An 18,138-nucleotide genomic window follows, 5' to 3' on the forward strand; every position below is an offset into this window, starting at 1 on the left:
CTGGAAAACAGCAATCTTAATTTTAGAGTATTTTCATGACCCAGTGATTAAATTGAAGGTAATTTGTTTGGGAATGGGGTCAGTTTTTAAAGAAAACCAGTTTATTGGTTAGTCGACGTTTCGGCTATATTTAAGCCTTCTTCAGGACACTAAAATAATTACAATAAATAAACATACACATCATTATACATATTGACTATTAGGATTAAAACAGATTAAAATTCAATAATATTACAATGATGAAGGATCAAGAACCAATCACAAGGAAACGTTTACGAAAATATAATAATAAATTTGTCGGGTACTTACATCCAAAAAAGGTTTTCCGTGTAACAAATAATCTAAATAATGGGGAGCAAAATAGGTAGTATGTAAAACTAATAATGTTTTATTGTAACGCCTGATGGTAACAGTTTAAATAACTAGGTGGATTTCACAGAGTCTAACGACACTTAGAGTGTACGGTAATTCAATAAAGATAGAAATTTAGATAAATTTGGAACGAATAAATTGAAGAAAAATTTTTGAGGCAAAACATCTGAATCTGGTTCGGGCTGAGGCAGTACAGTATTGGGGGTCATGAAGGCTTGCAAAAAATATAATAAAATTCCCAGGGCCTTATTTAAAAAAATGAAGTTGATGAATGAATGAATTGATTATGCCATTCAAGAATGGGCAAAAAGTTGCCATGAGAAAGTGTTCTTCTATTTTCAACAACACCTCAAACAAGGCTGAAATGAACCTAAAACGGATTTACAAAATTTCGGTTTTTTTCAAATATTTCGAAAATTAATCATGTTAGCGTTGATTTTTTAAACACATAATGTTGGTCCACTGATTACGCAACTTTGCCCCCATTTAAGCTAGTTCTCTTACCGTTTTCGAGATCCCTGTAGTGGGAAGCGAATTTGTAACAGCGTGTATGGTGATGTTTTTTTTGTATTTTCTTATTCACCTGTTTTTTTCAGTGTTTGATTAAGCAAGATTATTTCAATAAAAAATAACCCTTGACAGATCTCTTTGGCGTAAGGGTCTGGTTTATCAATTTTTCATTTTCTTGGTAGCAAAGAAAAAAAATTGTTATTAGCACATAATATTTACTGTTAATATTAGTATTTGATATACATATTAGTCCAGATAAAACTTTTTTTCATTATAACAAAAAATTTTAAAAATAATAACTTTTTTCTCAGAAACAAAAACAAAGGTATTCTCTCTTCAAATCCATCCGTGGGCAGCCTGTATAAGACCAAAATCAGTTGACTTATACCTTTCTAATCGACCGTATTTAATAAGGATGCTGAAGATTTACACGACTGACACCCTGTACGCCACATCCGATCCACTTGGATTGGACCCGCGATTGTGCTGCGACCATTGAAAAAATTACATACTAGAGCATAACGGCATCGGTCTGGTATGGGTAGCGGGGCCGTAGGCGCTACTCGCTGTCGCGGGCTCCCACAAGAAGACGTATATGGATCTCGCGAGCATACCCTATGCACAAATGCTTGCGCTGGTCTTCAGCCTGGGATATTAACAGGCGCTAATATGGAAGGAATAAATAAGATTGTAATATATTTCTGCGGTTGACACCGATAACTAGGTTACTATTTTAAACATTATATTTCTGCAGAAAATGATAACTGGCCTATTAAAATTGTTAGATAATATATACTCTGTGTTACAAAAAAGTAGGTCAAGCTGCTATCCACAGATTTATGGGTTAAAGTAACAGTCACGTGACAGTATCCTTGAACAGGTATCAACGAAAGAAAAAAGGGAATACTTTTCTAGTGTGTAAGAATTTTTCTTAAGAATAAAGCTACCTAAGCTATCATCGGAACTAATAACCTCTAGATCTAGACGAAATAATATATACAGAGTGTTTACTAAATAATGGGCCACACTTTAAGGCTAGCTTTGGATGAAAATAAGGTGATTTAAATCAACCAGTTTTTTTGTGTCAACCAATTTGTGTCCTCGATGCGCATCTTGTAACAGTACACCGTACCAACTTCCTTACACGATGTAGATATAGCTTCGCGCCTTTTTCTCCTATTTGTCAAACGTCAAAATTACAAAGAGCGACACAGCGGGTTGTACCTCTGTGCGAAAGCGTTGGGCCCGCGGATATGCAGAAAAAGGCGGTGGCTGTCGCGAATGCACTACTCGTTCATATCTCTTCTAATTTTCTCGTTGTGCAATCAGGAAAGTCGGGGTGCAAGTAGGCTAATGGTCTCTCGGGCGATGTGCGACTCTAGTCCGCAGGAAATCACGTACAGGGCCGATCAACTAATTTCAGGACATTTTTAAAATTTCTGTAGAGTGTTCCAAAAAGACAAGATGACTTATCAACTATTCATATCAAAAAAAAAATCAAATGAAGAAGTCAATGCTATTGCCTTCGGTTTTATCATGACCGTAAGTTTCAAGGTCAAACCGAAATATTAAATGGAACACAATTTTTTATGCCAGTAATCGATACAGCCTCAAATTACGTCGGAATCTAGCATCAGAAAGTTTTTCCAGGACCTATGTGAACTTAGCAAGCCAAAGTTAGCAGACGATCTATGGAAAATAGCCGAACGCCCATGGGCGCACAGTAGGCGAAAAAAAAGGATAAACTGTTTACTCACCTGATATTTATAATACATAAGAATACATAAGATTTTGTGGCAAATCTTCGAGTACTGAAAATGCAATACCTATATATGGGGCGTTCCACGCCAAATCGGACAGTTCGAAAAATTTAAATTTTCTATTTCCTTAATTTTTTGATATTTTTTAGTACCCCTCAAAAAAGCTTTTCTGGTAAATTTTGAAATTTTTTTGATTACTTGTTCAAAAGATATAAAATTTTCAAAAAAACGCTCTTTTTTTGGTTTTCTGATCATAACTTTCTTAATAATGGTCCAAATTAAAACTTTTTTTATAAAAATCTTTGTTTTTAGATGGCCTTTACAGATAAAAATACAAAAAAAAGATTCAAAATGTTTTTGATTAAGATTTTTGAGTTTGAAATTTTAAATCGTATTTTTGAAAGTGAGTGTATCTTTCGATTTTTGTGAAAATATTTTATTTCAAACTACTATTCTTTTAACAACTTTTAGGATCGGTCCGGTCGTGAGCCTCCATATTTTTTTTTATTTTTGAAAATTAAAAAAAATATTTTCTCTATAAATCATTATAAGTACCGATTTTTGTCACTGTATAACGTTAGTTGGGGACTAACGTTGAATTATACGAGCAATATCTAGTAAACAGCAAATTATATGTTTAAATATTACGCAGGTCAACATTTAATCTAGGGACAATCGTCAGAAGTGACTATGGTATCAAGGGGTTTTTTGGGTCGCTAATCACGAATCCGAGGTCGGTTAAGCTCCACCACATAAGGTTCAAGGTGATTTGAAGGTAAAATCAAGAAATGGCCTCCAAAAAATCTGAAAAAATTCATGCTTATGTTTTAGAGGTCACTGAACCCGAGTCCGAGGTTTATTTACGCCTACGACACACCCTAGAGGTCATTCAAGGTCATTTTAAGGCCATTCATAAAGTATTTTGGATAGAAAAGTTGAAATCAGTCTGAAAAATATGAAAAATTCCTCTGAATGTTTTTGAGGTCACTGAATGCGAATCCAAGGCTTTTAATTTAATAAAAATACTGTCAACTCAGGAACGTTGTCCTTGTCATGGTATCGATTTTCGTATGTTTCGTTGTTTGCATCCCTCTTAAAACCAGTCACGTAGTCTGACTTTTTTTCATATTTAGGTAAAAGACTGAGCAGTAATCAAGATGAGGAAGGGCCAGGGCTAACACAAGCCACTTGCGTCACTGAAAAGACATAAAATGCTGAAAGAAGTTATGACTTAATGATATAATGGGTGCTTGACCTTCTTTTGCTAATGCAACAACCTGAGGTTTCTATTTAAATTTTGAGTCAAGTAAATCCCTTCATTTTGACCGTGTCAACGTATGGGATAGTCATATGCCAACTTTCTTAATCAGAATAGTAGAACGAAAATAAACCATCAGAAAAAAGACTATAATTCCATACAAACGTGTAGATGGTTATACGTAGACAGATGGAAACTCTTTGAAGACCTTTAATCACCTCCAGATGATCAACTCAGTGATCCTGAAAACACTTCAATACAATTTTTAATTTTTGTTCACAACTTTTTCTAAATTTAACCTTCAAATCACCGTAAACCTGACGAGCTTAAATAACCTTGGATTCGCGTTCAGTGACCTTAAAAACATTCAGACGAATTTTTTCAGATTTTTCAGACTGATTTTAACTTTTCTATCCAAAATACTTCATGAATGACCTTGAAATAACCTTGAATGACCTATACGGTGTATCGTACGGGTAAACAAACCTCGGATTCGGGTTCAGTGACCTCTAAAACATAAGCATGAATTTTTTCAGATCAAAGGTTGACCTGTGTTATTAACACAAAAATACATATATGTTATATGGAAAATGTTGAATACTATAAGCACCCTGTAACTTTACAATCGAGACAGATTATCCCGGTATCTCTGTTACAACCTCCATAACCGAAGGTTGTCTGAAATAGTTAATCTAATCTCCGAACGAAAACGATGCCTAAAACGTTGTAACTCTATTAAATATTTAGTTATTTAATTGGTCGAACCGATCCTATCCTCCTACTTCAAAACTGAGATCAATGTCTAGTCTAGACGGTCGGTTCTCGGGACGATCTACATATCAATGCGGCACATCGGCCCACCAGGCAGTAGCTGGACTCTTTGACATTCCTCTCTGCAACTACGACTATTAAGGGCCGCTCTGGCAGATTAGAGCTGACTTGGTAACGAAAATACATAATTTTAACTATTTTAAACTCGATATTATTCAATTCAATATTGACATGTAGACCCCCAAGCGTCCCCCTTCAACATCCCCCCAAAAAATAAAAAGAAGCATCTCCTCGCGCGCGACAGCTTCGACATCAAACGTACAGCTACACCAGAGACGGCTTTACATTTGTTTGCTTCATGTGAACATTTCTTTTTTTTTCAATTTAAATCGTAAAGTTTTAGACCATCGGTTATTTAATAAAAGTTGCTTATTCAAGGAACGCACTTATTTCAGAAACACCCTGTATACAAACGTCAAAAATAAACGAAATACGCAAATAGCAGTCCTCAGCGTCCGCAGAGAAAAATTTTAATTATCGAATAGTTATCGAGTCGAAAAGCAGGATGGATGGCTTACATTTAAATTGTTAATGGGGATAATTAACATTTGCCATTTTGTGGCTACACGTTCGGAATAAATTGTAGATAAATTACAAACTGCTTTCACAGGGTTTACTCTCAAGGTCATCGTTGGAGATTTCTTTCAAAAATGGAATGTTTTATAATTTTTAAATTATCAAAATAGTCGAGCTAGTCGACGAAATGAAACAAAAACCCCGAGGTAACGAGTTTCGGCTAAGTTTACAACGAAATTCCACAACACAAAACTCCAGGAGACGACGTGGAAACCGGCCACCCTGAGGACTAGGTACCTCGAAGACCGTTGCCGTGTGTTGTGTTCAGCGATCCCAAAAACCCCCGAGTATCAACATTTAACTCACTTCCGTCAATATTTTTCGAGTTATAAATTTTTCATATTTTAACTCTTCGAGATGCAATTTTAAAAATGCATTTTTCTTATGCACCGATGCAATTTTCATTTCTCATTGATCACATAGGATCACAAACTTTCTGGACGCTCTAACGAATCGAATGCAAAAAACTGCATCACAATCCATCTTACTGCACAGATTTCGGAGGTAAGGCCGTTTTTAGTGCTTTATTTCCTCGACTAAGCCTTATAAACTTCTTAAATTTAATTCAAATTAAATATTTCGCGATAAAAGTATTACTTTGTTTTATGCCAGTCTTCATGTATCACATTCACAAGGAATTTTCTGTGGCTAAAAATGACCGGAAATCGCCCACAGAGCGCACCGACTCGCGGCATTTCACGGATTGGAACTGCCCTCGGCTGACCTCCCAAAGCTATCGTCTATAATTAAAATCATCAACGTGAGGCGACCCAGTGCATATTCCACATAGACTCCAATCTACGGTCAAGGATTCCCACGCACGCTAGGTGTTTCCTGAGTGCGCGATTACATTTATTCAATTAATTACGCCTCGAGATTGCAGGGAGGTTTCGCCGGAAAATGGACGTTTTAGTGGGGTTTAATTAATTTGTAAGCCGGTCGGCTTGCGCGATTTTAATTGGCTGTTGTTTATGCGGAATTTAGTACTAACGCGTAGGTATTACAGCTGGATTATACAGGAAGGGGCTTTTCTCTTTGCCATTGGCGTTCCCAGATGTTAGATTGCAAGGATTAAATATTTAAATACCGGGACAAAAAAATAAGAAACTAAAAGACTATACTTTTCGCTTATACAGGTTATCGATTATCTCTTAAAGTAAGATAGCTATCCAAAAGTCATGACACACAAACGTTTTTGGGTTTTTAAAAATCTATTACAATAAAGAAAAATGAAGTATACAGGATCAGTCAAAATGGAACACCCTTTATATTATTCCATATTTCGAGATATCGAACTTTGAATATCATTTTCTTATAAATTAGGCATACAAAAATATTTATCCATTAAATTTATAGCCCATCAAGTTACCTTTGAAAGTTTCTAGCTCCATAACAACGCCGCGTCGTTCTTATGTCTAATAATGATTATATTGACAACACATGTCAAAAATACATTTAGAAGACGAAATTGTGACGAAGAAGTGGATATTTTACATGAATTGCATCCCGATCGGAAACGTATTTCTAAATCAACCGTTTCAAAAACACTGCAGCGTTTTCATGAAACTGGAGGTGTTACAGATCAACGAAAAAGTGGAAAACCAGTAAGCGTTACAAATAAAGAAAATTCTTTGAATGTCATGTTAGATGTGGTGGGAAACACAACAAAGGGCTTTAAATCATAACATGAGTTGATATTCCATTTAAAAAAATTGCGAACGGGAAAAATTACATCTAATTAAAATTCATTTGTTACAAAAATTGAGTGAAGACGATTGTGATTGGAGAATCGAGTTCTGCAAAGTTATTATGGATAAACTAAACGAAAATGTTAACTTTATCACCCACTTATTGTTTTCTGACGGATCTACATTTTGTTTAAACGGACCAAAATCAATATTGGATGGAGGAAGTTCACACCCAACGACCACAGAAAGTAAATACTTGTTGTGGCATTATTGGTGGACACGTCATAGGACCCTATTTTATAAACGGAAATTTGACACCTGAACGGTACTTATTACTTTTGCAAGAACATATTATTCCAGAGCTTAGACGATTATTCCCGAATAATAACCATTCCAACTTACCGGCAGAACAAATGTGGTTTCAGCACGATGGGGCTCCTCCACATTTTGAACGTGTGGTACGGGCAAATCTAGATGAAACTTTTCCTGATAAATGGATTGGACGCAGAGGGGCAATTGAATGGCCTGCTAGGTCTCCCGATATGACACCGCTTGACTTTTTTCTGTGAAATCACGAAAAAATGTAGTCTACAAAAATAGGCCGCAAAATATCGAAAAATTGCAGGAAAGAATAAGATAAATTTCCACTACTCCTCCCAACACCCTTTTAGATTCACTACAAAATTTTGTTCAGCAAATTCAATGCTGTCAGGAGCTAAATGGTGAACACTTTGAGCACCTTATAAAATAGAATTTCAAAGAAAATATGTGTTGTTTATTAAAACATGTTTTCTCTCTTTTTTTAATCCGGAAAAAACAATGGTTTAAATAAAAAATACATTCATTCGTACATGCATTTTTATCATCCCTGAACTATCATGCTTTTTTATTTTCTGTAAACTAATAATAAAATAAATAAATATCTATAATTTGGGGCCCTTTTGAGGACTATTTTCAAAGTTCCATATCGCGAAAACGGTTAAGTTTAGATACATGCTGTGTTATATGAATTTTCTTTAGAATGTCGAAAACTGAAATATGGAATAATATACAGGGTGTTCCATTAAAGGAAAATCAACTTTGTTTCGTCATGAGTTTTTGGTTGATCCTGTATACTTAATTAAGTATGTATAATAAATTCAACAGACGATTATTTGAGTGATTTTAAGACAAAAAGTTCATATAAACATTGGGATGCTTCGTTAAACTTTTGTAAAAAAAATTGTTATTTCGTAAATATCTTAAATACCCTTTACCCAAATTTGTTGTAATTTGATAGTGTAATTTGTAGTATTAAGGGACTAATTTAACCCTAACTTGATTAGATTTATTAAGTCTAAGTTTTTTACAAAAAAAAAATGTACGCCACTGACTTTTTTGTAATTTTTATATATTTCTTGAATTAAGCAACTAAAAATACAACTTTTTTGTCACTTGAATGTTTTCCGTATCTTGATTAATTTTTGTAAAAAAAATAATAAAATCTACTTAATTGCATATTCCTGGCCCATACAAGAAACATGGGGAAAAGTTTATTTTGGGAATTATCATTTTTTTATAATTTTTTATTAATAACATGTAACATCTAATCTAATAATAGGTAACATAAAATACAAATAACACTGCCAAATTACAACAAAACTTTATGTCTTAAAATCACTCAGATAATCGTCTGTTCAACCTGTATTGACAAGAAATTTTTCGCTGACCAAAAATAATTAAAATGTCACAACAGATAGCTTGCTTTTTCAAGATAAACATATTTCATTTCATTACTGATTCTAAGTTAATACACAAGATATAAGTTTACCTTTATTGTCTGCATTTTCATAAATTTACGATTCTCTTATAATATAGCACATTTCGGGAAAAAAATACATGCTCCATCATCAAATGGATATGATAATTTATGTCGTTCAACGTATTGGTACTTCAGAGAGAACGAGCCTATGGAGTTTGCATAGGCATTTTTCTCGAAGGTCGTAAAACAGGGCATGTGAAAGTGAAATAAATTTTTACGAACCGGCAAACTAGTTTGTTAAAAAATGGTCGTTCTAATTTATTTTTTCGAAAATCCAACGCTCCCGGAGAGTGGATACAGCTTAAACAGGTCCGTATCCAAATTTTTTTAGTATGTCTATGTGTAAAGTTTAATATTTCTCAACAGATAGACAGCGACAGGGCAGTGATGCTATACGATAATAATTAATACAAGACGAAAAAAATGGCAATTATTTCATTACTTCTTTTTCTTTTGAAGGCAATTACAAATCTTCAACCAGTGTACATTTTGGTAGATTTTCTTCAAATGTACAGGGTGTGTCGAAATAACGTAATCTATAATATTGAAAAATACTGTACAGGGTCGGAAAGTCCCCATGGTTCATCGGCTGTTACGTGAGAGCGATAAAGTAAGTCATAGAAATCCGTGCGATAGAGAAAGATGGCTATAATGAAGGCATCTAATAGTCACCGCCCATTTCGCCCTTCCACAAATAAGAAGTGGATCTTATTGGAGGAAGGGCGAAATGGGCGGTGACTATTAGACGCCTTCATTATAGCCATCTTTCTCTATCGCACGGATTTCTATGACTTTCTTTTTCGCTCTCACGTAACGGCCGATGAACCATGGGGACTTTCCGACCCTGTATACTTTGTACTACTGTACTCTTTCCCTTAATTTTGTTTAATGTTTTATATTTCTACTCTTATTTTAAAAAATGATGAATGCAATTTATGTCATATTAATTAATTGTTAATTTACTTAATGCTTTTTAAATTGTCCATTTAAAAAAAAGTTGACTAATGCTTTTTAGCGTCAAATTTTTTTTCCAGAATCGGACGCTTTAAATGCAATGCAAAAAAATTACCTTTGCAGAAATTTTTATCATTTGTTTTCAATTCTAAAGATTTATTTGCAAGAAAAGATACTTCTGGAAAATATCCGGTATCTTTCTTAGAAAGAATTTATGTGATCATATTTATTAAGTATATATAAAAAATTTATCAACACTATCACGTTAAGCTTAAACATATAACCTTTGTCTAAATATTTCCAATAATGTAGATAGGATTTTTTTAGACTTGTCTTATTTATTATTCACCCCATTAACAACGTTTTTAACAACTTAAAAAGTTAGTACCTACGATATAAAATAAGTCGTGTTGAGAAATTTTTTGTAGTGGTTATTTTAATTTTTATAATTTTCACAATTTGTCCCCTTCATATTGCAAGCATAATTTTCCAAAATGTTCGCTACGTGTTCGACAGTTAGATTCGTCTATTCTTATATGTCTTTTCATGCAGAATTTGCTAAATTCTTTCAATACGCTTGTTTTAGCCTTTCTGGTATTTTTGGGTATTAAATTTTGAACTACTTTTCGAAATACTGATTGATCTTTTTTACCGAAACGAGACTTATTAAAACATCGCATAACAATTTTGACTAAAGTTTTTTTAATTAAATTAATTTTAATTTCAGTGATTAGACTCCGGAATAACCGGTTTCACTTTTTTATTCACAATTTTGGTATGAAATTTATTTACCCCATACCACGCATGCTTAAATTATTTCTGGAAATTTTTTCTTGATCACAAATTTTTAAAAAAAATTGCAGAAATATTCATGAATTTCCGGATATAATTTAAGCAATTCACGTAATTTCTGAAACACTATATGCAGGATACACAGACTTGACTTTTGATTTTATCAAATTTCTGCTGTACTCGTCTCAATCACTACATCAGTGCCTTTGAAACCGTTCCAACTGCTACCAGTACCTCCCTGTCCGCGGCATTTTTAGCCGGCGATGAAGCTGTTGGGTCCGTGCTCGGCGTGGGCGTCCCGGAGAAACTGCGGTAGTGAAATAGTGAAAATAACAACAATAGCAGCGGAGAGCATCAACACTCGAGGCGCATCTGATCCTCAACTCTAATAAGTTTAATTGCCTACAACGGAACGTCGGCCATTGTCTAGCCACTTTTATGTCCGATTCTGGGGAAGGAAGTGTGCCGAAAAATGTTGTTGTTACGGCGACTACGGGGAAGCTGTCGTGGATTGCCTTTGCCGGTTCCTGCTGGTGTCTTATCTACTTTTACTACACATTCAAATCTCTTTAATATTATAAGTTAAAGAAGAGCATTAAGAACCCAATTATATTTAAAAATATACACGCAAAAAACAATATACGAAATACAATACAATACGAAAATGAAATTTAGTTGTTTTTAAATGGTGGTAAACGTTTTATTAATAAATTGTAAACGTTGAATTTTCACACAATTTATGTCTATCCTCATTTTAGTAACCATTGTATGAATTTGTTGTTTTTCCATATACAGGGTAAATCAGTCATACTGTCATGAATTTTAAAGGAAGATAAAGAAACATGAGTAGAATACGAATACGCGATGAAAAAAATTTTAATGCATATTTACGCTGAAAAAAGAAAGAAATATTTTGTGTTATGTATAAAGTGTGTTTGTCAAATTTTGTTAGTAAAATTTACATTAGCAGACAGTAAGATTTTCTATGCTCTTATTTTAAAAGTATGTACGGTTGTACGGTTCCAACATAGTAATTATGTCCAATTCAAAATTAAAAACAAAAAATGGTGGAGGCGCCACTTGATGTGCAGTGCGACAGAAAATCACAAATATTGTTAACTGTTAATTTTATCGAGTTGAACCAAAAGGGTATTATTGTTGGCAAATTCTTCAGGGAATTTATTTTTGATAGAGACAGGATGCGATCGTCATCTATACAAAAATTCTGGGTTGTTAACCATTGGGCTTAGTCCGTCCCTGGCGTTCTGGGCATAATGAAGTTACACTTACAACATCAAAAACAAACTGCACGCATGTGTTATCGATCACCAAATTTGCATCATGCTTAAGTTAATAGTTTAGAGACTGTAAATAAAGATAAGATAATAAAACTTTTTAAATTTCATCTTTGAGGGGCCGTAACTTCTTAACGTAGGCCCATATGAAAAAATTTTTTATGAAAAACTGATATTATTTGGAGCTCCTTTATTTGTACTCGACTTTTTTTTATCAAGTATCGGAACACCCTTATAAGTAAGCCAAAAATTTATTTTAAGTTGTTTCAATATACAGGGTGGTCCAGATTTTAATAGACAAACTTCGGGATAGTACTAAACAACAAAAATTAACATCACTTTGCAAATTTGATGAAGCGGTTTTCCAGATATTTAAAAAAATTGTTTTATTTTTGTTAATTTCAACGTCCTGTACCTATCTCATAAACGGTGGTTTCTGCGTCAACGATTCATTTATGCAAGTTTTGCGAGTTTTATCAGATGTCTTTCACTCAGGCGTCCAGTGAAACACCTTCGCGAGACCCATCTCTCGCCCAGTCATGAATAAAATCAAGCCTAATAATTCCGCCGAGCTGCAGAGCAACCCCTTTAATTAAAATAGAGAAAAACCCGATGCCATATCTAACGTGCATGCGTGCAGAATCGCAGAAATAAAAGCGCGACTCGGCTCGGTATGGGCCGATCAGCGATATGCGATAGGCGGTTTCGCGAAAAGGGATGACGAAGTGGAAGGACACCGGGTTAATGATATAACCTAAGGCCCCCGCGATATCGTCCGGGTCAGAGTTATTACTCGCGGCCAGACCGAGACATGTCCCGCGTTCACCGTCACGGCGTTTTCTTTTCGAATTCATACGGCACTATCGATGATGAAAAGAAACTGAAAGATGCGCTGCAGTACAGTCTGTTACAATTCCCGATAGAAAAATTAGAGAACACGTTGAGAAAACTGCTACTTTAGTTTCAAGGACAGACCTACAGTGACTATACAGGGTGTTGATGAACTTATGTCAAAAATTTAAAGGGGTGGAAAAAAAGCAATAAACAAACTTGTATCAGAAGTTTATGATGATAGAGACAAAAAGCTAATTGAAAATATGTTTAAAACTGTTTTGGAACCGCTGAAATACATGTATTTTATCGGAGCGAGTACTTACAAAAAAATCTGTAACACTTTTTACGAGTTTATAGGTAAGTTTGCAATACACTGTTGTAGTGATTGCTGTGCTGTTTTTCGATAGTACATTTAATAGCCGTATTTCCAAGTTTTCCTTTGAAAATGGCGCATTTTACTACTCTGCTCTACTCATATCCCAGGTGATCCAAACTATCCTTCACGAGAAACAGAAGGCGTGGCACGGAGAATAACAATTTTCGCCTATGTTTCTAATAATTTTCACGAATGAGCATGAAATTACAAATCGACATTTCGGCGTTAATTGTTGATTAAAATTATATCTGTCAATTTTAACATTAGCTCAAACCAATGCAATGATACCTGATTTTGGTTTATTTGCTTCTAAAATGCGATGTGGTCGAAAAAATACATACAAACACATTTGACACAAACCTTAAAACAACACATTTAAGACACAATAGTAATGACGTCAGAATTTAAAACCAAAAAGGAACCACTATCAAATATTTTCTGTAAAAATTATAAATTAAATAGTTCTACTGCTGCATGTCATAATAAAAAAATGATCGATGTGCACAAAGACTTTGATTATAATAGTTCAAAACCTATAAAATAGATTTATCTGATTTCGAACATTTTTTACAGTGAAAACCTTTCAAACCGTCCTAATTCTGATGTCCCATGGTGATTTTATATATGTGTAACTAAAAGGTGAATTTTTTGTTTGAAGTTGAAGTCTGAATCGCTCGTAAGTACTGAAAAAATGTATCCCGCCTTTGAAAGATCATTCAGAAAAAAATGCACTATACTTTATTATATTTTTTATGAGAATATAACTCTTTAATATTGCTGCAACACCCTGTACATCGTGTCTGATCGTGAGAAGTATTCCTCCTAACCGTAGACCATTACGAGAGATGAACCTCCTGTACTACAAGACTTTTCTCTGGCTACATTAAATCACGCGCCATGACCGACAGACAGTCATCCTCGATTATTAGTCTCCATTGATCGATTACTATTTGCCTGTTCTATTATCCATTATTAATAAACCTTAAATCAATTAATCTTCCACAAAACCAATACGGCATCGAACTTTTCTAATTAAAAATTATGATCGTTTTGAAAGGTTGGCCATCATAGAAAGAATTTTTGGTGACTGGATATAAAAGAAATGACAGTCAAGGCTGTAGTATGTAATACAATAAATTTAGAACAAAAGAACATTGATATTAACTGTGAATACTTCTGTATAGTTTTTCTTATATTTATTATAGAACGACTCGAGATCGACAGAACAGCAGATCGAGAGGTGCGATCTATATGCACGAGCACAAATAATCAAAACACGGTCAGTTCGGGAACTTTACAAAACACATACATGGAGCGCCATCTAACGTCAACCATCATCTTCTATGTTTAGTTGGTTGCATATCAATAAAGCAAACTATGTACGTAAATGGAATGTCACAATAAGAAAATAACGATTTATAACATTGTAACTTATTAACAGCTAAATTATGAAATGCAATTGAATTTGCTAAATGTTTAGGGCTTTCCAAAGTACGATTTGTCGTTTATGTATTCAACGTATGTTATTTTTAACCGTAAAAAATGAAATTACAATATGTACCATTTATATTTTCGAAGCCAAAATGAACAACCAAAAGATGGCGCTGTTTGAGTGAGATTTTGTGTGAACATTTTATGTTATATTATGAAAGAGCCTCACGTCTGGCCTGAGGTTCCTGTAGCTCCTTCAGTATTACAGTTCTTTCTTACTTCTTGCGGCAACAGTTCAAAATTTCAACCCCAAGGAATTAGGTTACTGCGGAATACTCTAACAACGCATAGTACTCAAGAAATGTACTTTGAGAGACTATCGCTGTTCACCTGTTTCCTCTTGCTATTTCTATATTTGCGACCTGAAACCTGTTGTTTAAGCAGTAGAACGCGATCTGTTGTTGCCTATAATTTATTGACGCCATCTCCATGATACTTTTTATTGAACCTTCCGACTGAGTATTTTTCACAGAAGATTTTTATTTGGATTTATTTCGATTTAGCTTTTTTAGCTTGTATATCTTTTTCACTGTTTATAATTTTGCGACTATTTATACCGGCCACAAGATTGTGGTAAAACCTGGGCCAATTGGGCACTGTGTTCTAGGACTGAGCTTGAACGCACAACAGCTGCTCTGGCTTAGTATGAAATAGTTTTTAGTGAACAGCTGTGGCGGTAGGATTCAAAAGATCGGTGAAAATTTTTGTTCATTGATGTTGATTACGCCGTTTAAGCAGTGTTGCCATAGATTTCTGTCTTCGCGAGTGACTTCGGTGTCGAAATTCAAAACATGCGTGAATTCTTCATAATTTCTGCTATGTTCGTAATTGTTTACTGTTTTTTATTACTTGCTAACTGATTTTCATATTAAATATGTATCTACAATATTAAAAGTTTTCCCTATGATAGTCATGAATGAATGTCCTTGACTGAAATTTTTTTAAATATTATGGGTTTTGGAGAAATCTCAATCAGGGAACCTAGAATAGCAAGCTAAACAAATACCATTTTGAAATAGTTAAAACAGATGTATCCAGTGTTAGTTTCATAAGCAAACAATTAATTTAGTAGCTCTTAGGAGATAATCACTAATAACTATATTTACTTGGTTACCCAGGCATTACCCGTGGGCAAATTGTTAGTAAAACAAGTGAATAGCTTGCTTCCCATAATTCATTAACGAGATATTACGTTAGTCCTGATACGATCGGTCTCGACACATTCCCTACGCTTTAGTTATTACCCACGATACCGCGGTTTATGCAGTTGTTAAATACACTAACGGAACACTAGTAAGTACTAAAGGGAGATAAATATAATCGAAACATACACTAAAACAGAAACAAACAGAATTCGTGTTAATACATTTCTATATATTTAAATACAACTTGAACAAATGAACGCAATAAACCAATTAACTACTAGAAACTTGACATGATAAAACGATTCAGAAATTAAAAATAAAGGATTAATTGGAAGAATAAGATGTCCATAAAATGGTGGCAAATCTCTTGAATTTAGACAGGTCTTGCAAAATTAGAAGAGAATTGTTAGCTCCTGAAATTGGGAGTTGCAATTCAATCTTCGTTAAACAAATCACAATATCAAATGACAATTAAGATTAGGCATTTATTTTTCTACATAAACAATCCATTGTTGTTTTCAAGTATTTATTACTATTAAGATGTAGATAATATAAATAAGATGGTATCTTATGAAATGGATCATTTTATCAATAACAAACAAGTAGGTAGACTTTTTCGTTTAAAAAATTATACAAATCTTAAAAACAATGATAAATATTAAAGGACTCCCTAGCTATCCGTAAATCGAATAGCTTCAAATGCCAGTTTTTACTCAAGAATTATCCAATTTAAAAATGAGAAACAAAAATAACGTAAGATCTACTTTCAGCTAGCATCTTCAATTCTAATAACTATACATACTGGACATAATGTAACTGTAAAAATATAATATATCAGAGTTGTCTTCAATAACTTATTTATTTCGAAATATTAGAACAGTCCTAAGTACCGATCAACTCCTTTGTTTATACTATGCCCAACAAGTTGAATCTCGATTGAGATATGGTGTTTGTTTCTGGGGTAATTCAACTCTTTCGTCCCATGTTTTTATTGCGCAGAAACGTATTTTAAGATTAAGATTAAGTTGTGATAAATGACGAGTATCACAATGTCAATACCAGACAAAAACATAATTTTCGTATACCATTTGCACGATTAAATTTAACTACTCCTTCTACAAACATTGTAGGACCTAAAATATTTAATAATAATAAGTAGTGAATTTCAAGACAAAATAAAATAATAATAAATATTTAGCAAATAAATGTTTATAGTCCGTATTAGGATTCTATTCTTCTATGTAATTTATATTTATGTTTGTGTTTGTAAATTTGACTATTCCTGACATGTTTATTAGATCAGGTCTGAGAGAAAAATAAATTATTATTATTGTTGCTATTGTTACAGAATAAGCGCTAAATAAATTATATTATATAAACTTGTAATGATATTATTACGTGACACCCAAATCCGAGAGATTGTTTCTTGTTTACTGTATAAAGAATACAAACAGGACAAATAAAGAAACGTATTTCTTTTATAAGTAGACAGTAGTGAGTGTTGTTGAAAAAATATATACAAAAAATGGACATGTGAGTAAGGATAAATTAGACAGAAAGAAAATAAGAATTTGCAAATTACATAAATAAAGTTAGGTGCTAATAAACAGTTATGGAAAAATACCTTCAAATAATTTAAACAAACAGTCATAGTCTAAAGTCTAAGGAATATATTGAGACAGAAAAAATGTCAGAAGGAATATTTCGAAAATCTTATTACAGAAATGTAAGTAATGTGATCAAATATCATCTTGCTGCCGAAATAATACCCAGATTTGAAATCTGTTACTTTCTTTAATTTATGATTTTCCAATGAATAGTTTTGTTTAATTTAAATCTTATGTAGTGACATTCCTTAAAGCTAAAGCTGCAGCCGTTTGCATCAGAGTATTTTTAAAAGTATTTAAATCTTCTTGAATTAACTTGAATGAAAAACTTTAAGATAGTATGCAATAAACCTACAACGTTTACTTACATCAAATATCATTAGATAAAAATCCAATAATTTATTTTACAAAAGCTATACTAGAACCTATGTAAAAGCATCTATCCGTAACTTAAGATTCGTATTACAAAATATTTTGTCCAAATTGTCCATCCTTTCCTGAACAAATATCTATAAATATCAAGAGACGATGGTTAACAGTTGTATTCCAAAATTGTTTTTTTTTTCTTAATGGTGTGGTTTTCAACAAAAATCTAAATAATATGTAATTAATACGATTTGAAAGGTTTGAGGTATTAAGAATTAGAAAGGAAAATTCAAGTTAGTGAAGGCTGAGGTTCCTAGTACGCCAATGTATACTTCACTAGATTGTCCTACCTGTGTGTACCATTTCTGGGGTCAATGAAAAATAATTTCTTGCCGTTAAATTATTACCCCACTTAATGAAGGTTTCATTGCTTTACATATCTAATTTATAAGATTGATTTCTCTCCGAGAAACCCTATTCGT

At 33.4% G+C, this 18,138-nt stretch overlaps 1 protein-coding gene across 1 annotated transcript in view; it reads left to right on the forward strand.

Annotated features, from left to right (window-relative positions):
• Positions 1-10,858, forward strand: part of LOC111691688 — a 12,416-nt gene extending 1,558 nt beyond the window's left edge. Inside the window, exon 3 of the mRNA XM_023454901.1 lies at positions 10,744-10,858. Within this exon, the coding sequence (XP_023310669.1) occupies positions 10,744-10,858 (115 nt within the window). The remainder of the gene's footprint in view (positions 1-10,743) is intronic.
• Positions 10,859-18,138: the final 7,280 nt, after the last annotated feature.

Source organism: Anoplophora glabripennis, unplaced genomic scaffold, assembly GCF_000390285.2.
Source record: "Anoplophora glabripennis isolate ALB-LARVAE unplaced genomic scaffold, Agla_2.0 scaffold385, whole genome shotgun sequence".
NCBI classification, from domain to species: domain Eukaryota; kingdom Metazoa; phylum Arthropoda; class Insecta; order Coleoptera; family Cerambycidae; genus Anoplophora; species Anoplophora glabripennis.